Source organism: Notolepis coatsorum (assembly GCF_963971535.1).
Source record: "Notolepis coatsorum genome assembly, chromosome: 1".
NCBI lineage: Eukaryota > Metazoa > Chordata > Actinopteri > Aulopiformes > Paralepididae > Notolepis > Notolepis coatsorum.
The window spans coordinates 12256976-12282162 of NC_140165.1; the positions used below are offsets into that span (position 1 = coordinate 12256976).

A 25187-nucleotide genomic window follows, 5' to 3' on the forward strand; every position below is an offset into this window, starting at 1 on the left:
GCCCCGAATGTGTTAATATCGGCACCTATCGGCCAACATATCGGTCCATACCGATATGTCTGTGACAGGCCCATATCAGCCAACCAATGAATCGGTCGGGCTCTACTTCAAACTGTGTTTAAGTTAAAGTTTGTTTATTTATTTTGTATAAATAAAGATTTGAGCTAATGAGCTAGTTTCCATCTGTAGTCCCTGCCTACCATGCATGTCTTTATGGTGTGGGAGGAAACCTGGAGTACCCACTAGGAAACCCACGCGAACACAGGGGAGAACATGCAAACTCCACACAGAAAGGCCCCCCTGCTGGGGTTCGAACCCACGACCTTCTTGCTGTGTGAGGCAGCAGTGCTATATAACCACTGAGTGCCCGGTGCCCTTGACGACTCACACTTTGCGTTCTTCTCGCCCCCCAGCTGGAGCCCGGGGCGCTGGACGAGCTGCAGATCGCCACCATCCTGAGGGAGATCCTGAAGGGGCTGGAGTACCTCCACTCCGAGAAGAAGATCCACAGGGATATCAAAGGTGCTTACCGTCGGCAGCAGCAGCAGCACAGGTCTGGCCTGACCGATGTAACCACGTTAGCGGTGGTGGTCAGTGCCACGCAGAGACCATGTGGTATTTAATGGTATTGACGGGATTCCAACTGTGGATTCAGAAATGATAGAGGCTATAATGTTTCATATTATGGTTAATTGTATTGAGGTACTTGGGTGGCTACATGACACCGTTCTAAGAGTTGTTTTGATTGGTCTGATGCTTGGTCTTAAAGGAACACGCCAACATTTTGGGAAATTAGCTCATCGTCGGAGAGAGACAAGAAGATGGATACCTAGTTTCCTCTCTGTGCGTTCAGTAGAAAGCTATCTGGCTTGCACGTTAGCCTAGCTTAGCACAATGAATGGAAGCGGACATGACTGGTTAGCCTAGGCATTGTCCAACTAACAGCTCTCTCTCAAAGTCTAACCGGCCATGTCCACTTCCATTCATTGTGCTAAGCTAGGCTAACATGCAGCTAGATAGCTTTCTACTGAACGCACAGAGAGGAAACTGGTATCTTATCTTCTTATCTCTCTCTAGCGAAGACGGTAATTTCTCCAAATGTTGGCGTGTTCCTTTAAGAGTTGTTTTGATTTGTCTGATGCTTTGCTTTAAGTAGATTAATAGCATTTACAACTCGTAGTGCTGCTAACCTTCTTACTATATTTTACTATTATGTACTATGCTACTACGTCTATGCCACTATATCTACTATGTGTCTACTATGGGTGACAGTGGCTCAGGAGGTAGAGTGGTCGTCTAGTAATCGTAAAGGTTCCCGGTTTGATTCCCGCTCCTCCCAGCAACATGTCAGAAGTGTCCTTGAGCAAGACACTTAACCCCTAACTGCTCCCGATGAGCAGGTTGGCACCTTGCATGGTTGCCTCCGCTGTCGATGTGTGCATGTGTGAGTGAACGGGAGGCATGAGTTGTGAAGTGCGTCACCATTTACTATATATAATGCTACTATGCCTATACTACTACCTACTACGATAATGTCTATATACTACTATGCACTCAAGCTCGGCATTGCTAGACGAACAATACCACGTACCCTTAGCTGCCAGTGGTGTACCCCTCCTACTGACTTATTGTACACTATTTGTAAGTCGCTTTGGATAAAAGCGTCCGCTAAATGACTACATTTACATTTTACATTTAGTCATTTAGCTGACGCTTTTATCCAAAGCGACTTACAAGTTCTGTACGACAAGTCATCAGGAAGGGCACAACTCTATCAGCTGAGCAACAATGTTCATCAAAGTGTTGAGTGCTACAGTGTAGGTTAGTTTATTAGGACAAGTGCATGACAGTACGGTTAGTTAGGGTTAGATCTTTTTTTTTATAGTTTTTTTTTTTTTAATTCAGATAATGGTTGAAGAAGTGCGTCTTTAGTCGACGGCGAAAGATTGGACGTGATTCGGCTGTCCTAACTGGGGTGGGTAGTTCATTCCACCATTGTGGGGCAAGGACTGAGAATAGGCGACTTCTCTTTGATGACCCTCCGGGAGCTTGGATAGGAGTAGGTCTGAGGCGGCCAGAAGATGCAGAGCGTAGGGGTCTTGAGGGTGTGTAGTTAGAGACCATTGACCGGAGGTAGGCGGGAGCGGTTCCCTTTGCCGCACGGTATGCTAGGTCGAGGGCCTTGAAGCGGATTCGTGCAGCAATGGGGAGCCAGTGCAGGTCCCTAAGAAGTGGGGTGACATGGGCCGACTTCGGTAGGTTTGAGATCAGGCGGGCCGCTGCGTTCTGAATGAGTTGAAGAGGCTTAGTGGCAGTGGCCGGGAGGCCAGCAAGCAGTGCGTTGCAGTAGTCGAGGCGGGAGATGACTGTTGATTGGACGAGGAGTTGGGTGGCTTCTTTTGTCAGGAAGGGGCGGATCCTTCTGACGTTGCTCAGGAGGAATCGGCAGGTTCTGGTCGTCGCTGCGATGTGAGCAGAGAAGTTCAACTGGTCGTCGAGGACAACACCAAGGTTCTTGGCGGTCGGGGACGCAGTCACAGCTGCATTCTCGACTGTGATTGAAAGGTCGGTTAGGGGGGAGGATTTGGCCGGCAGGTGGAGCAATTCTGTTTTGCTTAGGTTCAGTTTGAGGTGGTTGGACGTCATCCAGGCGGAGATGTCGGACAGACAGGCCGAGATCCGCTCAGAGACGTGGATATCTGAGGGAGGGAAGGAGAGGAAGAGTTGAGTATCGTCGGCATAACAATGGTAGGAGAAGCCATGAGACGTGATAATGTTACCCAGTGATTTAGTGTAGAGGGAGAAGAGAAGGGGTCCTAAAACCGAGCCCTGGGGGACACCCGTCCGCAGGGGGCGGGTGGCCGACAGGGTCCCTCTCCATGACACTTGGTAGGAGCGGTCATTGAGGTATGATAACAGCCATGTCAGCGCAGAGCCAGCCACTCCCATTCCTGCGAGGGCCGCAAGGAGGATCTGGTGGTTGACTGTGTCGAAGGCTGCAGATAGATCTAGGAGAATCAGGACAGAGGAGAGGCCTTTCGCTTTTGCTAAGTGAAGTGCCTCTGTGACCGTAATGAGGGCTGTCTCTGTGGAGTGACCAGTCCTGAAGCCTGACTGATTAGGGTCTAGGAGGTCATTCTGTAAGAGATAAGCAGTAAGTTGGTTGGATACAGCACGTTCAAGTGTTTTAGAAAGGAAGGAGAGAAGAGAGACAGGACGGTAGTTGCCTATGATGGTAGGGTTCAGGGTTGGTTTTTTTATGAGCGGCGTGACTCTGGCTTGTTTTAGGGAGGTGGGGACCACCCCCGAGTTGAGTGAGGAGTTGATGGTTGCAGTTAGGAATGGGAGGATGTCTGGTGCTATGGTCTGGAGGAGTGGGGAGGGTAGCTGGTCCAGCTGGCAAGTAGTCGGACGGTTCGACGTTACCAGTGTCAGGGTCTCTGCTTCTGTAATGGGAGAGAAAGATGACAGAGTGAAGGATGAGGTTCTCGATTCAGCATTTGGAATGGGTGGGGGTTGGGAGAAGGAGCTGCAGATGTTCTCCACTTTTTCCTAAATGTAAATGTTATAGAGATGACATTGAATACAAACTGGGTGAAGTTTAATAAGCCCCTGAGCCCTGGCCATAGTTGAGCAGTTTTCTTATCAGTCCTGGACTATGGCGATGTCATTCATAGGCAATGCTGCGGCCTCGACACTTAAACCCTTGGACTCTGCCCTCAGATTCATCACTAATGATTGATACGACACTCATCACTGTGTCATGAGAAGGTTCGTTGGTCCTCTCTGACAGAGAGGCGCAACAAACACTGGTATATGTTAATTTTTATGGCATTTTATTGGTAAGCTACCTCCTCATACTACATCATTATTGGAATGGAATTTTGGAACCTATGGAACCCGGCGTTCTAGTGACTGGCTGGTCCTTAAAGGAACACCCCCCCCCTACCTCTGTTGCTATGGACATGGACATAAACCTTGATATTGTGGTCTTGTAATTATGTATTTAACTGCATGTAGTATGTACGTAAGTGATGTTATAATGTTCTATGTTCTATGTTGGAATGTTCTATGCCTGGCTGGGTGGTCATTAAAGAATCGAATCTAATCGAATCTAATTTGGGGAACTGGCCGGTTAGCCTAGGCTAACCGGCCATGTCTGCTTCCATTCATTGTGCTAAGCTAGATAGCTGCCAGATAGCTTTCTGCTGAATGCACGGGGGGGCGGGGGGGGTTTACCCATCCCTCCTCAGGTCTCAGATCAGCTGGTAGCTGCTCGGTGCTCGGTGCATGTGACCAGCCGTGTCCTGCCTGAACTAATTCCAAGCTCCCATCAGCCCAAATATAGAGCCAGACAGTGCCACCTTATACCCCATCTATGCTTCCCTGCAACGCGGTCCGCGTTGAACGTGCTCCAGCGGTTGTTTAGTTCTTCAGATCTCCGTGCTGGAAGCAATCTGGGAAGGACTGCCTTTAGTATTGATTCGGTGGAATTGTGGTCTCTTTTTACAACGTGACCTAAAACTGAGCATTCTTGTCTTTTCTGGACGTTTTTAGATTTCTTTTTTATTAATACCCGTCCTGCGTCGACTTGTGATTGCTTTCTTTGAGATGCTATTCCGTCCGAGTTGTATTTATCTTGATTTATTGTATGTTTTAAATTGATTGTGTGTGTGTTTCTCAATGACTCCCGAGTTTAAACAAAGTATAAATAAAAAAGACTGTGACACAAAACCACTAACCAATAACGCTGATATGGAAATAGACACTGATGTCCTTCTGCTTGTCCATCTGTCCGCCCAGCTGCCAACGTGCTGTTGTCCGAGCAGGGAGAGGTCAAACTGGCGGACTTTGGCGTGGCCGGCCAGCTGACGGACACCCAGATCAAGCGCAACACGTTCGTGGGCACGCCCTTCTGGATGGCCCCTGAGGTCATCAAGCAGTCGGCCTACGACTCCAAGGTGAGGTGGAAGGTCAAGGGGTGGAGGTTGCTAGTGGATTTCCTCCAGTGTCGGCGTTCTTTTTTTTTAAAATAATTTCTTTTTTACTTCTGGGCTTTCTGTATTTTTCACCCATCCCAATTTAGTCGTTATGCCAGAGATGCTCTGAGAACTCTGCAAAGGGACTTGATTTTCAGCATTTTTGGCATGCAAGAGCATGTTAGATCTATTTAACATCTAGAGAATTGTGGATTATATATATATATATATATATATATATATATATATATATATATATATATATATATATATTGTTTGTACCGGTCCTGTGTTGGCATCAGTGCGTCCCTACCTGTGGGGTGCCCCAGGGGTCGATACTGGGCCCCATCCTTTTTATATGTTGCCCTTAGGCTCAATCCTTGCGAAGCACAACATGTCTTTCCACTGCTTTGCCGATGATGTGCAGATCTATTTACCCCTAAAAGCAAAAGGCAAGGTTACACTACAGCCACTGCTAGATTGCCTGGCTAACATAAAAATATGAATGAGTGCAAATTTTCTCAACGAGCGCAAAACAGAGATAGTTTTATTTGGAAATGATTCGGTTGACCCTACTGTCAATGCCCTAGAGGCCCTCTGGGCTCAAATATCCGCTCCTCTGTCAGAAACCTTGGAGTAATCTTTGACAGACATTTTTTATTCGATAAACAGGTTCGGTGGTTAAAACCAGCTTTTTCCACCTCAGACTCCTGGCTAAGACCAAACCATACCTCTCTCAGAAGGATCTGGAGAGGGTGATCCATGCCTTTATTTCGACCCGGCTGGATTACTGTAATGCGCTGTATGTTGGCATAGACCAGTCGCTGCTCTTTCGCCTGCAACTGGTACAAAATGCGGCTGCCCGTCTTCTCACTGGTACCAGAAAAACGTGACCACATCACACCAGTCCTGGCTTCACTCCACTGGCTCCCCGTCCGTTTCCTTATCGATTTTAAACTATTACTGACCGTTTTTAAAGCACTACACGGGATGGCTCCACTGTATCACCACGCCCCATCCAGAGCCCTAAGGTCTGCTGACCAGCTGCTGCTGGAGGTGCCCAGGACCAGGCTCAAAACTAGGGGAGACAGAGCCTTCGCTGCTGCTGCCCCTCGGCTCTGGAACAGCCTCCCCCCACATAAGATCTGCCCAGAGCCTAGAGGCCTTTAAATCACTGCTCAAAACGCACCTCTTTTCCCTGGCCTTTGACCAGAGTTAGCCTGCCACTTTTGCTGCTACTCTGGACTTTTCATCAAATTTCCTGTCTCTTTTATATTGCACCTTGTTCTTGTTTTTTATGTACAGTACCTTTTCTGTAATTTTATTTTTGGTGTATTTTTTACTTATTACTGTAGTGTATGTGTTTGTATCATGTACCTGTAAAGCACTTTGGTTTGGCTTTAGTCATTTGTAAATGTGCTATAGAAATAAAGATGAATCGACTTGACTTGGCTAATGAGTATCGATAACAATATTTGTCCTTCTGCTCGCGTCTCCCCGTCCGGCCACCCCAGGCTGACATCTGGTCTCTGGGCATCACGGCCATCGAGCTGGCCAAAGGCGAGCCGCCCCACTCGGAGCTCCACCCCATGAAGGTGCTGTTCCTCATCCCAAAGAACAACCCGCCCACGCTGGAGGGCAGCTACAGCAAGCCCCTCAAGGAGTTCATCGAGGCCTGTCTCAACAAAGAGCCCAGTTTTGTAAGTATTCTCTTCCCCCCCCCCCTTTGCCGATGCATCATTGTGTCCTATAGGATGAGGCTGGGCGGCTCCTCTCTGGCAGAGAGCCCTGCCTCGCGCTGGCATCTGTTTCTGTACGAAGCCATTATCGGTGATCTCATCCCCTACATCACTTCATCGCTGGACTGGAACTCTGAAACCTTATCACACTCGCTCTGTGTGATTGACTTACCCTTAAAAAGGTCCCCAGAGTTTGCACTGAATTAGGAAAATCTGCTTTTAGCTTCTGTGCCCCTGACACTTGGCACGTTTTGCGAAGCACTTTAAAACTCAATTCATTAGTATCTATTAGTCGGCAGTTTTTAATTATTTTAATTGTTTCATTGATTGACTTTCTGTTTCTACACAGTTTTTGTATTTATTACGTGTTGTATTTCTCGACCTCGTTGTAAATCAGAGCTCGCTCTCAATGATCCTGTGAGATTACATTCATTCAAACCTTTATTTATTCTCGAAAGGACAATTGAGGTCACCCTCATTTTCAATGTCGTCGAGACTTTACAGACATTTCAATGCACACATTTCTACAATATAACAGTAATAAATATTAATAACTTATCTATATAGTACTTTTCACACATGGACCGCAATCCAGAGTCATAGCAATTAGTATAAAATGAACATAGGCATAAAATCAGCACACAATTGACAGAATAAAAAACAATGCATAAATTGCAGACATAAGAATAGGTATAAAAGTAGTGCAATGTAAACGTGCAGACTTAAGAATAGGGATGCACCGATCCGACTTTTTCAGTCCCGATACCGATCCGATACCCAGTGTCCAAATATTCTTTCCAAAAAATAATGATAACATATATATATATATAATCCATGTTTTTTTTTATTTTATATTAAAATATATTTTGTTTTTAAAAATTGTAAAGGATCACAAGCGTGTTTTTGATTTGTTGTAAACAAAGACAGAAAATAAACTTCAATCAATTAATAAACTGTATGCCTCACTGTCACTGTGTGGAAGAGACTGGGATCATTCTTTTGTGCAAGAGGCAACATCAGGCTTGACTTAAAACATTACTTTCCTAACTTAGTGAAACTAAATGTAACAAATTAACACATAGATATAAATGTACTGAATGGTTATTTCTTATTTTATTTATTATAAAGAAATATATATATACAGGTATATTCGATTTTGTTTTTATACCGATACCCGATCCAGCTATTTTACTGATATCGGCGGCCGATACCAATATCGGATCGGTGCATCCCTACTTAAGAATAGGCATAAAATAAGTACAATGTCACTCGAAGTCATGTGAACCCCCCCCGAACAGCCAGTCCCCCAAACACCCTACACATCAATCGCTACCACATCCCCATCCAAGACAAACCCCTGTTAAAAGCACGTCATGACCGAAGGAAAACACAATAAATTAAATTAAATAAAGATTGAATGAATGAATGTAGATTTTGGGAGTGAGGCTACAAGAGCCTCATAGTGTAGATTTGTTAAGAGGTAAGGATGGGCATGTGTAATCACACAAGATATTCCTTTATTGATGATGGGTGGGGAGCGCCCCGCTACGACGGTCATTTCATGTATGCACGAGGAGACATAATAATGATAATCTAGCGTTGATTTCAGGATGATTAGATAATCAGCCGAAAAATTACAACGTGATGACTGGATTACAGTAAAATGCCCTTTTCTCGTCTTTTTCCTGGAATGACTGAAAAACACCCAAACCATACTCTATTCAAAACGGTATAAAACGGAAATGTACGGATGAAAAAACAATCTGTCTTGGGCATGTTGACTCACTGAGACTCGACAGCGTTATTAGACCCATAGATATAATATAAGATATATTTTAAGCACTCGCAAATGTTTCAGTCTAAAACTATATCCATTGAATAAAGACCTGGCGATGAAGGGGGATCAGCGCCCCCTGCTGCTGGCGGTCAATGTGTTAATAAATAAATACAAAAAAATACAAAATCTTGCACCTTGACTTTATTTTTTTACAATGCTTACTTGCCCATATGCGCATTTCCAGAGTTAATTATATTGTTATATTGTTTACACTGCCTATTTTTATTCTATTTTTATTTGTATTTCTCCACTGTACTATAATTCTATGACCTGTCCTGTATCATGTCTCCTACTACCTGTACCCCCCCTCCCCATGCTGCTATGATGTCTCACCTCCTCATCGTCCGTCCCCCTCCCTGCAGAGGCCCACTGCCAAAGAGCTGCTGAAGCACAAGCTGATCGTGCGCCACGCCAAGAAGACGTCCTACCTGACCGAGCTGGTGGACAAGTACAAGCGGTGGAAGGCGGAGCAGTCCAGAACCACAGAGTCCAGTTCGGACGAGGAGGATTCGTAAGTCCTGACTGAGCAGCACAGACTAGGGATGCACGATTTTGAGAAATAATCTAACTGCGATTTTTATGACAGATATTGCGATTGCGATTACATTTGCGATTATAATAATAATAAAAAAAAAAGCAACCCCACAAAGGTTTATTGTAAAATGCGGCTTGCATCTGGCCCACGCGGTGGGTCTGTTCGGGACACCGAGCCTGAAAATGTTTCTTTTTACCTGGGAATCGATACCGGTACCCAACGGTACCTTTTCTTCTGTACTTTACTCTCCCTCTCTGAAGTGTAAACTTCACAACACACAATCTAAAACCCCTTACCTCCCTCTCCCAAACCGATCTTGTATCTCAATGGGACTTCCTGGTTAAAAAATAATTAATTTTTTTTGAATTTTTAAATATTTTTATTGCGATTTATTTATTTTTTTGCGATTTTATAATTGCATCATTCCAAATCGCGATTTCAATTAAAAATCGATTAATAGCCCTAGCACAGACCGATCTGCCTAAGCGGCCCGGGCTTTATCAGTAGATGCCGTTCTGTTCTCTAGCTCAGGGGTTCCCAAACTTTTCAGGCCGGGACCCAGAAAATAAGGCGTCAGAGAGCCGCGGCCCAATGCACATTGTCAGGCTTTTTTTTTTCTTTTTTCTTTTTCCATGCGACCGATTTTTTAAGCCAAATATCACTTCAATCCTATTAAGTTAGTTCAAGTTAGTTATTCATTTATATGTGCTATTTATGAGAGGGCTAACTTGTTGCAAAATAATAATGATAATAATAATAGCCTCATTAAAATACTATTGTTGCTTCGGTTGTTTTCAGCGTTTTATGTGCATAATCTGTTATTTAGTTTGAAATGTTCGTTGAAATAAGTAGATTTTTCGTTTTTGTTTATTTATTAAGTTAATATAAAACCATATAGTCACATTTTAGAATACAATAGAATAGAATTTTAGAATACAACTAGAAACACTGTCCTGGCTTGCTTCTAAGTTCCATCTCGCGGCCCTCCCGTGGCTGCTCGCGGCCCACCTTTGGGTCGCGACCCCGACTTTGGGAACCACTGCTCTAGCTTGTAGTTAAAATAAGGGATGCGCCCGATACTGATACCGTCATTGATATCGGCTAAAACAGGGTATCGGGAGAAATGTCCCAAGAATCTGATGCCATGAGCCGTAGGTAGCAGTAATCAATATTGTGTTTATTTTGGGGGGGGGGGGGGGGGGGGGGGGGGTTGACACAGACAGATGATCCTAATGATCTGAAAGTCTCTACTGTTCGGTAGAGTAGAGTTATGGATCAGATCGGCGCTCGATGTTGGACATGAAGAAGTTATTGGTGCATCTCTGGTATAATATGGCGGTGGGAGGGGCATATGTTGATGGGAGGGGCATATGCTGATGGGAGGGGCATACACTGGTGGGAGGGCCATATGCTGATGTGAGGCATACACTGATGGGAGGGGCATATGCTGATGGGAGGGGCATACACTGGTGGGAGGGGCATACGCTGATGGGAGGCATACACTGATGGGAGGGGCATATGCTGACGGGAGGGGCATACACTGGTGGGAGGGGCATACGCTGATGTGAGGCATACACTGATGGGAGGGGAATATGCTGATGGGAGGGGCATACACTGGTGGGAGGGGCATACACTGGTGGGAGGGGCATACGCTGATGTGAGGCATACACTGATGGGAGGGGCATATGCTGACGGGAGGGGCATACGCTGATGTGAGGCATACACTGATGGGAGGGGCATATGCTGATGGATGGGGCATACACTGGTGGGAGGGGCATACGCTGATGTGAGGCATACACTGATGGGAGGGGCATATGCTGATGGGAGGGGCATACTCTCAGCTTCCTCTTGCCTCACTTGTCCTCCTTGCATCCCTCCTGATGAACACAGAGTTTGTCGTTAAGCACTTTTCACTCGTGACTAAATCACCCTCAGCCCCCGGCGGCGGACATTTCTTTTATTTAAAAACCCTTCTTCCACCTCCATCCAATCAGGGAGCAGGACGGCCAGGCGTCGGGCGGGAACGACTTCGGCAGCGACGACTGGATCTTCACCATCCGGGAGAAGGACCCCAAGAAGCTGATGAACGGGGAGGGGCAGTCGACGGAGCAGGTGAGCGGGGGGGCCGTGGGGGTGACCAGAGGCCTCGCGATAGTTGGATAATGATGGTATGATAACGATGACATCACAGGCCAAGGAGTTCTGTGATACATGAGTATTGCAAGTTGATATACTGGGAGGCATCGTGGTTTTTAAGTGAAATTTGTTCAAATTGCAAGGTTAAATGACAAAGTGCCGTATGGAGTGAACTCTTACACAAAGTGTACTGTGCTGTAATGACAATAAATTAGAATCTAATCTAGTGGAGGCTCACAGGCACTTTGTGTAAAACCAGTTCAATCCATATGACACTTGGTCATTTGTCCTTGTAATTTGAACAAATCTCACTTAATATCTCACTTCTCCACAATCGATGAGTACAATTCCGCTGGATAAGCGTGTGATTCTGTGGTCGAGCTGCACGACCCCTTCTTCCATCTGGCCGACAATGAGGACCTTGTAGATTCAACCACTAAATTCCATGCTCATTCCTCTTTCGTAATTCTGTCTTATTCTGTAATTTACCTATCTCAAACCCCGCCCCTCTTTTCTCGATCCTCCAATCACAACCATTGCTTCCCTCGCACAAACGAAGTACACGGACAAAGTTTGTCGGAGGGAGGGTCAGGGTTACAGTAGCGGTTGCGTCTGGATCAAGAAAAGAGGGCAGGGTTTGAGATAGGCCAATTGTACGTGGTTGAGTCTACCTGGTTCTCGTGGGTTGAGTCTACCTGGTTCTCGTCTCGAAAGATTGAAATTTAAGACTTGGTGTTAATGTAGAATCTCGGATAGCGAAGGCGCCTATGGTACCACATGAACGCAACATTCTGGGTTTGAATCCAGCCCTTGGACCTATGTTGCATGTTATCACCCAACTTTCTCTTCTACACTTCCCGTCAGTATCCCTCACTGTACTGTATAAATAAAGCGTGAATGCACAAAAATTTATCTTTAAAGGGGAACTATCTTATAAATTGCCTTTTCCAGTGTTTAGCATTGTTTTCTAGCAATGTGGGGTTGTACCAACACTGACTGGTTTCCCAGTCACTGACACTTCCTCAAAAGAGAGAAAAAGGGAGGGAGACAGAGGGAGAGACAGACAGACAGACAGATAGAGAGAGAGAGAGAGAGGCTCATACGGTGCGTCTCTCCCCCTGCCTTTACACACAGTCGCGAGTCGAGCCGCTCACGCGCGCTCTCGGAGTGATCTCTCCCTCTCTATCTCTCTCTCTCCCTCTATCTCTCTCCCTCTCTCGATCTGTCTCTCTCTCCCTCTCTATCTCTCTCTCCCTCCCTCTCTCGATCTGTCTTTCTCTCCCTCTCTATCTCTCTCTCTCCCTCTCTCGATCTGTCTCTCTCTCTCTCCCTCTCTATCTCTCTCTCTCTCTATCTTTCTCTCGCTCGCTCGCTCGTTCTCTCTCTCGTATATGCACTCGCGTCAACCTGTTGCAAAATATCATAGCGCACACGCTCCCACGCATATTCCGAGCCGTGCAATAATATTCACAGGGGTATATATTGTCATTTGAAACAAGTTACCTATGCATTGTCCCGTGGGATTATTCCCCCCCGCGGCGAAATTAATTAGTCCCTCTCTATCTCTCTATCTCTCTCTCTCCCCCCCAAAAGGTATCTGCCAGTGCAGTGCAGTGGGTGACTGTCACTCACCGCGCATGGCGGAGCCCACAGCCAAAAACAGCAGAAGCTGCTGCTCTACAGTACTTTATTAGAAATACAAAAAAGTATAAAACAAATCTGCAAACTTGCAGGACTTATACGGTTGTTTGTCCGACGGCTTCAAAGGCAAATGTGATCTCATATCGGCTTCTCTGGGCGACCGTGATGCAGAGGAATAGTCTTTGATTGTGTAACACAGATGCAGTATGTAAGAGTTAATCCAAGACACAAAAAAGGTGCACCTTTATCAGGGAAAATGCATGCAGTGCTGATTAAAGCTACCCTGCTGTGCCGATTTTAAAATTAAAAAAAAAATGCAATCCCCCCCAAAGGCAAAGCTGTGCTACTTTTGTATGTCCCTCCCTGGGCTCATTCCTTTCTGCCTATCTCTCTACAGACAAAAGACATTCCAAAGAGGCCTTATTCAGTGAGCCTGACCACTGTCATCTCTCCTGCACTGGCTGAGGTAAGAATCTCTCTCTCTCTCTCTCTCTCTCTCTCTCTCTCTGTCTCTGTCTCTGTCTCTCTCTCTCTCTCTCTCTCTCTCTCTCTCGGTCTCTCTCTCTGTCTGTCTGTCTCTCTCTCTTCTCTGTCTCACTTCCTCCCTCTCCTCATATTATTTCTGTCCCTCCTCTCTCGCGCTCTCTATCTCTCTCTAAGGACACAATACCCCCTAATTAGTCAGTTTCCTCTAATAGTTTCGTAGCAGTGGTGGCAGGGCCAGGGGGTTCATTTTGGTTCTTGTGCAGGTTGCGTTGAAACTGTTGTGGATACCCGATTATGCTTAAAGCACTACCTCTAAGCACTGGGCCTATGCTCGTTTGTCCTTTTTGGTGGAAATTGAGCCAGATTATAATGTTTTGTTAATGTTTAATCCAGCTGTGGTGGTAATCGTCCACATTACAACTCAAGTATTGTCTCCTCAACATGTTCATTGGAAACTAGGTGACCCACTCATACGACCTTATATAAATAACCTAATACCTAACAATAGAACCCCAATTGTCTCTGTCAGCCCCAACCTAATAATGAGCCCCAGTTATCTATAACCTAATAATGAGCCCCAGTTATTTATAACCTATTATTACATGGCGTTTTAACATTCGCCGAAATGCTTGATTGTGATTGGTCAATAGCCCCCGACGGCGGTGAATAATTTTTCGATAACCACCGGTGATTATTGTTTTTCGCAGCTGGAGTAATCAAGCCCCACTGACACACACTGTTTCAGTGCAATCAGACACACCTGCCAGGCTGCCGGCGATAATAATAATCACTTTATTTGGGCTGACAGAACAACTGCGTCTGCATTTGATCTTGTCTTGTCGATGGTGTAAAATGAATTGGGTATATTGTTAGTAAGTTAGCCATGTAATAAGCGGGATAATGTATAGCTTTACTCGGTCATTGTCGCAAAATAATTGACCTTCACTGACGTTTAAAACAGGGGTTCTCAACCTTTCTGCTGCCAAGGCACCCCTGTGTCCAAAAAAATATTCCAGGGCACCCCTACATACGATAAAGACTTTTGCGGTCCTGTCTTTTTTGCTACAATGATGACAAAAGTGCTTGCTTTCAAAATAACGTTTATTTAACCCATTGAAACCGGGAAACAAACAGAAAATCATGTATTTTATTTTTAAATACAGAAAAATATCAAAGTGCTCTGTTGCAGCTGCACTGTTTTCCATAAAAATAACAGTGTGACCATTTATCAAACAGAAAATCATGTATTTATTTTTTTAAATACAGAAAAATATCAATAAAGTGCTATCTGTTGCAGCTGCACTGTTTTCCATAAAAATAACATAGTGTGACCATTTATCAAACAGAAAATCATGTATTTATTTTTTTAAATACAGAAAAATATCAATAAAGTGCTATCTGTTGCAGCTGCACTGTTTTCCATAAAAATAACATAGTGTGACCATTAATTATCAAACAGAAAATCGTGTATTTATTTTTTTAAATACAGAAAAATATCAATAAAGTGCTATCTGTTGCAGCTGCACTGTTTTCTATACAAATAACATTGTGACCATTTATCAAACAGAAAATCATGTATTTATTTTTTTAAATACAGAAAAATATCAATAAAGTGCTATCTGTTGCAGCTGCACTGTTTTCAAAAAAAATAAAAACTAATGTGACCATTTCTCAAAACAGAAAATCATGTATTTATTTTTTTAAATACAGAAAAATATCAATAAAGTGCTATCTGTTGCAGCTGCACTGTTTTCTATAAAAATAACAGTGTGACCATTTGGAAATATTATTCTAGTGAGGTGACGCTTGTTTATGACATCACATCCTGCCATTCTTTGTTGACGGTCAGGGACACAATGTTGACGTATAAAACAGCTATATATAAATGTAATCTGCAGAGTGCCTTTTACTGTTTATCTGTTAAATACAGTTTTCATTCATTCATTCACTTTTTGTATCATAATAATAACAGCAGCGGATACACTCACTTTGTCTGCACTTGGCGAGTAGCCCATCACCGTAGCCCAAGCGTGTAATTAGCACGCTTGTGATCCGGTCTTGAACTTTCCATAACGTGTCTCGATAAATCCATTTGATTAGATCCAGCACTGAATGCATTTAGTAATTATTATCACGACAGCCGCCCGCTTTGCAATTCATTGATAACGGATCAGAGCCGGCTCTGTAACGGAAATAGGACCCGCGATGTGACGTCACACGAATGCGACTTCTCTGGAAATGCGTTGGAAAATCTGTTGGTAAAAGCAATGACGCCTGACGCGGACGTTAAGTTGTTTCTATAATAACTTTACGAAACGTGTGAAGACATTTTGATCGATTTCTTTTTTAGTTCATGTTATTAGATTAGGCAATTATTGTATACACATGAAGCACTAGATAGACTATTTGTTTAGTTAATAGTTGTCATTCTATATTCTTAAAGAAACATTCCCATCAGGCATCTCGCGGAACCCCTGACGGCTCTCCGCGGAACCCCTGTGTGCCGCGGAACCCCTGTTGAGAACCGCTGGTTTAAAACACCTCGGCGCGGCGCCTCTGTATTTTAAACTCTGTGTCGGTCAATTATTTTGCGACAATGACCTTGTAGCTATACATTATCCCTTACATAATGAGCCCCAGTTATCTATAACCTAATAATGAGCCCCAGTTATATATAACCTAATAATGAGCCCCAGTTATATATAACCTAATAATGAGCCCCAGTTATATATAACCTAATAATGAGTCCCAGTTATCTATAACTTAATAATGAGCCCCAGTTATATATAACCTAATAATGAGCCCCAGTTATATATAACCTAATAATGAGCCCCAGTTATCTATAACCTAATAATGAGCCCCAGTTATATATAACCTAATAATGAGCCCCAGTTATATATAACCTAATAATGAGCCCCAGTTATATATAACCTAATAATGAGCCCCAGTTATATATAACCTAATAATGAGCCCCAGTTATATATAACCTAATAATGAGCCCCAGTTATCTGTAACCTAATAATGAGCCCCAGTTATCTGTAACCTAATAATGAGCCCCAGTTATATATAACCTAATAATGAGCCCCAGTTATATATAACCTAATAATGAGCCCCAGTTATATATAACCTAATAATGAGCCCCAGTTATCTGTAACCTAATAATGAGCCCCAGTTATCTGTAACCTAATAATGAGCCCCACTCCCCTTTCCTCCGTCCTCCCTCCCCTCCCAGCTGAAGGCGAGGCAGGAGCAGGTCAACGGGAACCCCATGGCCCTGGACGAGCTGAGGGAGGCCATCATGATGGCCGAGGAGGCTTTCCCCGGCATCTCGGACTCCCTGGTGGCACACATGGTCCACCGACTCCAGAGGTAAGACCCCCATGCTCCTGCCCCACTATAGACTAAGCTTTCCCAGTCTCTGGGATGGGACTCCCTGGTAATGAAAATGGGGTCCATTTAGAAATGTCCTTTTCAAACAGAAAATGTGTGTGATGAATGTTTGGTCATTATATTCACATTAACCCTTTCACTACCACACTACAGAAGGTTACCCTTTCACTACCTGTAGTGTGGCAGTGAAAGGGTTAACCTTCTGTATTGTCGCCGTGAAAGGGTTAACCCTTTGGTGGTGTGGTAGTGAGCAGCTTTCTGCCCGGAGGCTACTGTGAAATCACAGCTTGCTTGTAGTCGCATGCTTTAACGATGCACCTGGTAACGAGAGTAAACGGTAGCCTAGTTAAGGAGATTAAATTCATGTGATTTCAAATGTTGTGGTCACAGGAACCTTCTCGACTATGGGATCACCTGTAATGAAACGGAATGATTGGCTATACTTGGATCGTTCTCTAATGTTGTCGTTTAACCCTTTCACTGCCACACTACAGAAGGTTAACCCTTTACTATCGCACTCCGTTGGTAGTGTGATAGTAAAGGGTTAACCTGCTGTAGTGTGGCAGTGAAAGGGTTAACCTGCTGTTGCGTGGCAGTGAAAGGGTTAACCGTCTGGTAGTGCGGCAGTGAAAGGGTTAAGCGCATGTGATCATCTGAGTCTCTCCTGACTGTAGTTTAACAACACGTCTCCAGAGTCAGACAAGAAGATGGATACCGGTTTCCTCTCTGCACGTTCAATAAGCACATTTCTCATAATGTTGGTGTGTTCCTTTTTAAAGCTGCAGTAGGCAACTTAGGAGGAATTAGCAAGAGTGAGTTTACCTGCCCAGCAGAAATAAAGCAAGCTCTTGGGCGGCTGGGTAGCGCACTGGACTAAGCACTCGCCTACCACCGCAGAGACTCTGTGATCGAATCCAGCTGTCAGCGGTACCTCCGGCTTGGTCAGTCGTACTAACACAATTGGCAGTGTTAGCGGGTGGGAAGCCGGTGGGGTATGTGTCCTGGTCGTTGTAAACTGTGAGCCCTACTCCTACTGGTCGGTCGGGGCGTCTGTTCAGCAGGGAGGGGATCTTGGGGAAATAGCCGTGAACCTCTGCATGCGTTGCGTTCCCCCAGTGAAACACCTCGCTGTCAGGTGAAAAGAAGCGGCTGGCGACTCCACATGTATCGGAGGAGGCATGTGGTAGTAGGGCTGGGCGATATGGCCAAAAATTATATTGCGATAACGATATCGATAACAATATCATAATTATCGATATTGTTATAAGTATACATTTTTTATTTTTTATTTTTTTTTAAACATCAGATGTATGTTTATTTTGCAGCAATTCTTTGTCGTTGCCGCCATCTTTAGTGTTACATCCCCTCACACTGCAGTTCTCAGGCTGCAGCTGGTTTTAAAGCGAAAGTAAACCGGCTTCTCTGCTGGCTGTGGCTCCAGGGGAGTTGAACAGTTCTGGCTCTACTAGTTTCTTTTCTATCTTTTGGATCTTTTTTGGTGGACAAACCACCGCACATGTGCACCGTGACTCGTGACTGGAGACTAGCTCTGCTAGCACACATAGCCTACTGTGTACAGACGGTTTCAAACTGTATTTTAAATTAGAAAATAAAATAAATGGACAAGAGAAAAATAAATCTCAATTTGGTCAGTATTGTCATTTGGACAAGCAAATCCATTACTTTAAGTTGCAGGCAAGAAAGACAAGTGTGTCTCTGGTTTTAAAACTGCCCTGTTGCAGGTCACACAAAAAAAACAGATATTCTTTTCAGATTTTTGTTTTGTTCGATATCGATTATTAAAATATATCGCGATAATTATCGTTATCGTTATATCGCCCAGCCCTATGTGGTAGTTCTACACCCTCCCCAGGCTGACAGTGGGGCAATGCGCGCAACGACCAGGAAGGGAATTGGCATAACGACAAAATTGTGATGGGTGAAAAATACATTTTTTTTTTTTTTTTTTTTTTTTAATACTCCCGGAGGCACCAGCAGCTTTAAGATGAATTAAAATAAATAATAATAACAAATATCCTCCTACTTTTTGACGAGGAACGTCATGGTGGTCTTAGTTTTCCGCTGCGCCCCCGGGAACAGCACTTGGCAGGCGGGCCAGGAACATGTGATTGGTTATCGATGCAGGCCAGGAACATGTGATTGGTTATCGATGCGGGCCAGGAACATGTGATTGGTTATCGATGCAGGCCAGGAACATGTGATTGGTTATCGATGCGGGCCAGGAACATGTGATTGGTTATCGATGCAGGCCAGGAACATGTGATTGGTTATCGATGCAGGCCAGGAACATGTGATTGGTTATCGATGCGGGCCAGGAACATGTGATTGGTTATCGATGCAGGCCAGGAACATGTGATTGGTTATCGATGCGGGCCAGGAACATGTGATTGGTTATCGATGCAGGCCAGGAACATGTGATTGGTTATCGATGCAGGCCAGGAACATGTGATTGGTTATCGATGCGGGCCAGGAACATGTGATTGGTTATCGATGCAGGCCAGGAACATGTGATTGGTTATCGATGCAGGCCAGGACCATGTGATTGGTTATCGATGCAGGGAGCTGCTGTTTCTGTCCCGGGGGTGGAAAGCTCAAGACCACCATGACGCTCCTGGTCAAAAAGTACTGATATACTGCAGGGACATAATATATAAATAACATGTACCTGTATATTTACAGCTTATTTATATATACCTGTATATATTTATATGTACCCGTGTGTGTGTGTGTGTGTGTGTGTACACAGTGTGTGTATATATATGGTATATATATATATGTGCTCATATGCGCATACTCAGAGTTAATTATATTGTGTACACTGCCTATTTCTATTTTTACTTTTCTACTGTACTATAATTGTATGAACTGTATCATGTCTTCTACTATTACCATTATATATTAGGGGTGGAACGGTTCACAAAATCTACGGTTTGGTTCGTATCACGGTTTTGGTGTGTCGGTTTTCGGTTCGATATACGTTGTTTTTTATTTTAAAAATATTTAACACTCCAAAAATACCATACATCAGCATAAGATAGCCTAAAAATAATCCAACTTTTCAGTTATTCTCAAGGACGTAGTCATGCAAAAACTGAAAGAATGAGGCAGTTTGACATCAGGCACATTATTTTGACAGTGACGGTTAGAGCTAGGAGAGAGAGGGGAGGCATTGCTGATTTAAACATGCTTCTCATTTATTTGGTATAAAAAAAAAGGTTTACCTTTTTAATAATGTTTGGCACACAAAGACCGAACTGACTGAAAAATATAGGCAACATTTGTCAAAGTATTAACTTAGTGTAAACAAACAAAATAATTAAACCTTTTCTATTTTTGTGGCCACATTATAGACAAAGGCCATCAACATAAAGTATGAATATGCTCAACCAGCACTAGACTTTCTTATCAAAAAGGAAAAGTCACTGTTATTTAAAATAAATAAATAAATAAATAAATCATGTGTACTAAATATATATTTACTTTTTAATTGCATGAAACATTATGAAGTATTCTCTTATGCCGCTTTTCACTGCATGGTACCTAATCGACTCGACTCGCTTTTGCTATTCGAGTGTCCTGGTAGCCATATTTGAAGTGACGTCACACGAGGAAGTAAATAGTCAACAGTAACACTGTGTTGGAAGGAGAAGCCCTGATGATATACTATACCAACAGCCAATAAATGTGATGTTATCTTTGAACCTCTGTTGTCAAGCCTCGTCAATATACCCCCCCTTCCCCACTAATGGAACTAATGGAACACAGCGAAGAGACTCCACGGTTAGCTTGCGGCTAACGCTAGTTAGCTCACGGCTAATGCTAGTTAGCTTGCGGCTAACGTAACGTTAGCCTAGCTCGCGGCTAACATTATAACCGAACAATACACGCATGCCCCGAACCGTGGAGGTCGTATCGAACGGTTTGCGGTTCGAATGTGTACCGTTCCACCCCTAATTACCATGTACCTGTACCTCCCCTCCCCCATGCTGCTATGATGCTTGAATTTCCCCAAGGGGATCAATAAATGAATATCTTATCTTATTTATAAATAATAATTATATTTATATTAATTATTATATTTTATTTGTATTTTATTATTAAAATGTTTTTGTTAAATGCCTTTGGGAGTCTGGAAAACTCAAGGGCCTTTCTGACCGCCTCCAGCCAAGTCTAGCAGCGTGGTTGCATTCAATTCATTCCCAGCGTAGAGGTGTGTATGCAGTACCTCGCGAGTGCCTGGTGGCGGCAGACGCTCCTCTACATCGTGTACCTCGTGGCGGCAGACGCTCCTCTACATCGTGTACCTCGTGGCTGCAGACGCTCCTTTACATCGTGTACCTCGTGGCTGCAGACGCTCCTCTACATCGTGTACCTCGTGGCTGCAGACGCTCCTCTACATCGTGGCGGCAGACGCTCCTCTACATCGTGTACCTCGTGGCTGCAGACGCTCCTCTACATCGTGGCGGCAGACGCTCCTCTACATCGTGTACCTCGTGGCGGCAGACGCTCCTCTACATCGTGGCGGCAGACGCTCCTCTACATCGTGTACCTCGTGGCTGCAGACGCTCCTCTACATCGTGTACCTCGTGGCTGCAGACGCTCCTCTACATCGTGTACCTCGTGGCGGCAGACGCTCCTCTACATCGTGTACCTCGTGGCTGCAGACGCTCCTCTACATCGTGTACCTCGTGGCGGCAGACGCTCCTCTACATCGTGTACCTCGTGGCGGCAGACGCTCCTCTACATCGTGTACCTCGTGGCTGCAGACGCTCCTCTACATCGTGTACCTCGTGGCTGCAGACGCTCCTCTACATCGTGTACCTCGTGGCTGCAGACGCTCCTCTACATCGTGTACCTCGTGGCTGCAGACGCTCCTCTACATCGTGTACCTCGTGGCTGCAGACGCTCCTCTACATCGTGGCTGCAGACGCTCCTCTACATCGGAAATTAATTGAATGCGTCCGCGCTGCTAGACTTGGCTGTGTTGGGTGAGAACAGACCATCAGTCTGGCTCATTTCTCCGAAGTTGCCTACTGCAACTTTAAAGGGCGTGCGGTCATATGAATATCTCTCTGAAGTTGCCTACTGCAGCTTTAAAGGGCGTGCGGTCATATGAATATCTCTCTGAAGTTGCCTACTGCAGCTTTAAAGGGCGTGCGGTCATATGAATATCTCTGAAGTTGCCTACTGCAGCTTTAAAGGGCGTGCGGTCATATGAATATCTCTGAAGTTGCCTACTACAGCTTTAAAGGGCGTGCGGTCATATGAATATCTCTCTGAAGTTGCCTACTGCAGTTTTAAAGGGCGTGCGGTCATATGAATGTCTCTCCTAACTGCTCTCCTCTGTCCCCCAGCTTCTCCACGGGCAGAACATCCTCCTCTTCGTCCCCCTAGTGATTGGCTCTTGGCCCCCGGCCCTGCTCTCCCAGGCCCCGCCCCCCCAAAACCCCAACCGCCAGCCAGGTCAGGGGGTTACAAAACATGGGGTCAAAGTCATTCAACACCAGCTGACCGCATTCGACCCCGCGCTCCCCCCTCCCCCGCAGCCCCCTGGGTCGGGACGACGACGACGCCTAGCCTATACACATCACTGAACTCCAAACACTTTGCGGAGGAAGAGAGAGAGAGAGAGAGAGAGAGAGAGAGAGAGGAACACATTTCTGGAGGGGCCTCTTTTAGTATCTTGCGGGTGGAGAACTGCAGGGGGCAGCAGAGAGCCCCGTTGACGAGGTCCGGTACTGACTCTGGACTCTTAATGGGACGACGGCCCCGGAGCGAGAAGAGAGAGCAGCTCGCCAGGAACGCAGCTGAGTCAAGAACTCTGGGTGCTCTACTTGAGAGTAAGACCCCCCCCCCCCCCCTCCCCAGCCTCCTGTCACAGAGAGACCCCCCTCCAGCCTCCTGTCACAGAGGTTCTGACATGACATCAGCTGGAAACACCTTCCCCCACCCAGCCAAGACATTTCTGCCCCCCTCTTAATGCAGGCGTCATATCCATAGCGACCCTCTGAAAGCATGCATGGTGAAGCTGTGGGGATATATCTTTGTGTGTGTGTCTGTGTGTGTGTGTGTGTGTGTGTACGCAGTGTGTGTGCTTGTGTATGCATGACATGGGGTGTGTGTGGGGCGTGCACATGCGTGTGTGTGTATGCGTGCACCGTGTGCTCTCCCGTGCGTCCCGAGACTCCCCGCTTTGGCAAACTGCAGCATTCTTAAACTAAACCTCAGGTAAAGTGCTTTAAGTGGAGTTTGTCCTCCGAGGCAGTAGGGGGGGGGGTGGAGTTGGGGGGGGGGGCGGGGGGGGGGGGGGGGGGGGGTCGTGGCCATGCGGAGTTGGGGGGGGGGGGGGGGGGGGTCGTGGCCATGCGGAGTTGGGGGGGGGTTGGTCGCGGCCATGCTGTATATGATCACAAGTTGTCACTGATGTTACGGGAAAAATGAGAAATCACTGTGTACAAAATGGGTCATGCGCATTTTGTAGATACTGATATTGTTTAGAGGAAAGAGAAAAAAACGACGTAGATTATAAAAAAAAATTCAAAAGGTCGCTCCGATGGACGGAACTGAAAATGCCTTGCCTTTTTAAGATGCACACGCTACGTTCTGGCATTTCCCATTTCATCACCCCCCCCCCCCGCGCGCGCGCATTGAGTGACATTCAACTCTGTGTTAATGTTTCCTCTCCTTACTATGACTGAGTTCCAATCTGCCATTTCAATCAAAAGTGTGACATACCTGTTGTTGAATCGCTTAAAAAGAAGAAGAAAAATAATAAACTAGGATGCTAGTTCTGGGACGGGAGACCCCCTGCTAACAAGTAGGCAACTTGGTCAAAGTCTTCACCTTTTTTTCTTTTGTTTTGCTTGGAGGTGGCCATGGCCAACAGTTTGTGTGCCGAGAACCCCGGCCTGTTTCAGTAATGGCTTTTTCTTTGTTTAGAAATCGTGATCCTGCGTTAACTTTCCCTCAAGGAAAGCGAGCAGAAGGGGGGGGGGGGGGGGGTGCTAAGCGGGTTCTAAGCGATCCGAACGCTCACAACGTTACTCAATGCATTGACACAACCACGGCCAAAACAGAACCGTCGAATAGGTCGAGCCAACTTTTCATGTAGTTTGTTCCTCACCGTTGGCAGACATGAAGCCATGCTCTTTTTAATTTGAATTTGAACCCTTTCACTACCACACTACAGAAGGGTAAACCCTTTCACTACCACACTACAGACGGTTAACCGTCTGTAGTGTGGTAGTGAAAGGGTTACCCTTCTGTAGTGTGGCAGTTAAAGGGTTAACCCTTTGTCGTGTGGCAGTGCAAGGGTTAACCTTCTGTATTGTCGCAGTGAAAGAGTTAACCATTTGGTAGTGAAAGGGTTAACCTTCTGTATTGTCGCAGTGAAAGGGTTAACCATTTGGTAGTGTGGTAGTGAAAGGGTTAACCTTCTGTATTGTTGCAGTGAAAGGGTTAACCATTTGGTAGTGTGGTAGTGAAAGGGTTGAGACACTCCAAACCTTTCCATTCACCACTTCCACACTGCGCTAGAAGTGCCATGTCAATCACCGGAATTGTTTTTATTTAAAAAAAATAAAAAAAATTAGTATGATTTGCACCTTTTATTTTTTTATTTTCTAATTTCGGATCTGTTTTTTGCACTTTGAAAGTGTGTTGAGTATTTAAAGTACCTGTAAGAGAGAAGAAAAAAAACTAAAGTAAAAAGAGTCGCTAAATAGCCATGTTTTACTATATATGTTTACTTAAGAGTTCCAGAATTTACTACTGTGCTAATGCAGCAATAATGTTGAGGAGTTGCATCAGGGCGCACTTGTCAACACAGGGATTGAAAGAATTAAGAAATATCTGATATTTTTGTAACCGCAGAGAGTTGAGTTTGGAAATAAGGAATGCTTTATGGATACGGACACCTGCCTCTGGCAAAAAAAACTAAAACAAAACAAAAAAAATATTACCTTACAGAAAAACATACGCTACGGAAAGAAAGTAGAAAATGTGTACATTTGGTCTCCTGTATCATAGCTGACAGTTTATAGTACTGTATATAATCTTTGCTTGTGTCATTCGAGAATTCCCAAGTTAAATGTAAGCTCCTTGTAAGCTTTCAAAGTGACATGAGAAATAAAGACCTAATGCTAACTGAGGAACTTGTATTTGTGTGCGTGTGTCAAAGTCACTTTATTGTCCTATTCCCATTGTGCAAGACATACAGATTTTTTTTTATTATGTTCCCCCCTTCCCACGGTGTATATAAAAGAGATCTAGACGTGTGTGTGTGTGTGTGTGTGTGTGTGTGTGTGTGTGTGTGTGTGTGTGTGTGTGTGTGTGTGTGTGTGTGTGTGTGTGTGTGTGTGTGTGTGTGTGTGTGTGTGTGTGTGTGTGTGTGTGTGTGTGTGTGTGTGTGTGTGTGTGTGTGT

General features: G+C 44.9%; 1 protein-coding gene across 2 annotated transcripts in view; it reads left to right on the forward strand.

Moving 5' to 3' along the window:
- The window catches only part of stk24b (serine/threonine kinase 24b), a gene marked incomplete at its 3' end in the record, with an annotated part of 35002 nt that extends 11979 nt beyond the window's left edge, over window positions 1-23023 (forward strand). Inside the window, exons 4-11 of one of the 2 annotated variants that reach the window (XM_084327540.1) lie at window positions 414-522; window positions 4804-4961; window positions 6494-6679; window positions 8918-9066; window positions 11085-11202; window positions 13265-13333; window positions 16586-16722; window positions 22119-23023. In XM_084327540.1, coding sequence (XP_084183666.1) covers window positions 414-522; window positions 4804-4961; window positions 6494-6679; window positions 8918-9066; window positions 11085-11202; window positions 13265-13333; window positions 16586-16722; window positions 22119-22158 — 966 coding nt within the window. Of the gene's footprint in view, window positions 1-413; window positions 523-4803; window positions 4962-6493; window positions 6680-8917; window positions 9067-11084; window positions 11203-13264; window positions 13334-16585; window positions 16727-22118 lie in introns of those variants that run through there. The other variant, XM_084327541.1, reaches the window with a different exon arrangement.
- Between the last annotated feature and the right edge of the window lie 2164 nt (window positions 23024-25187).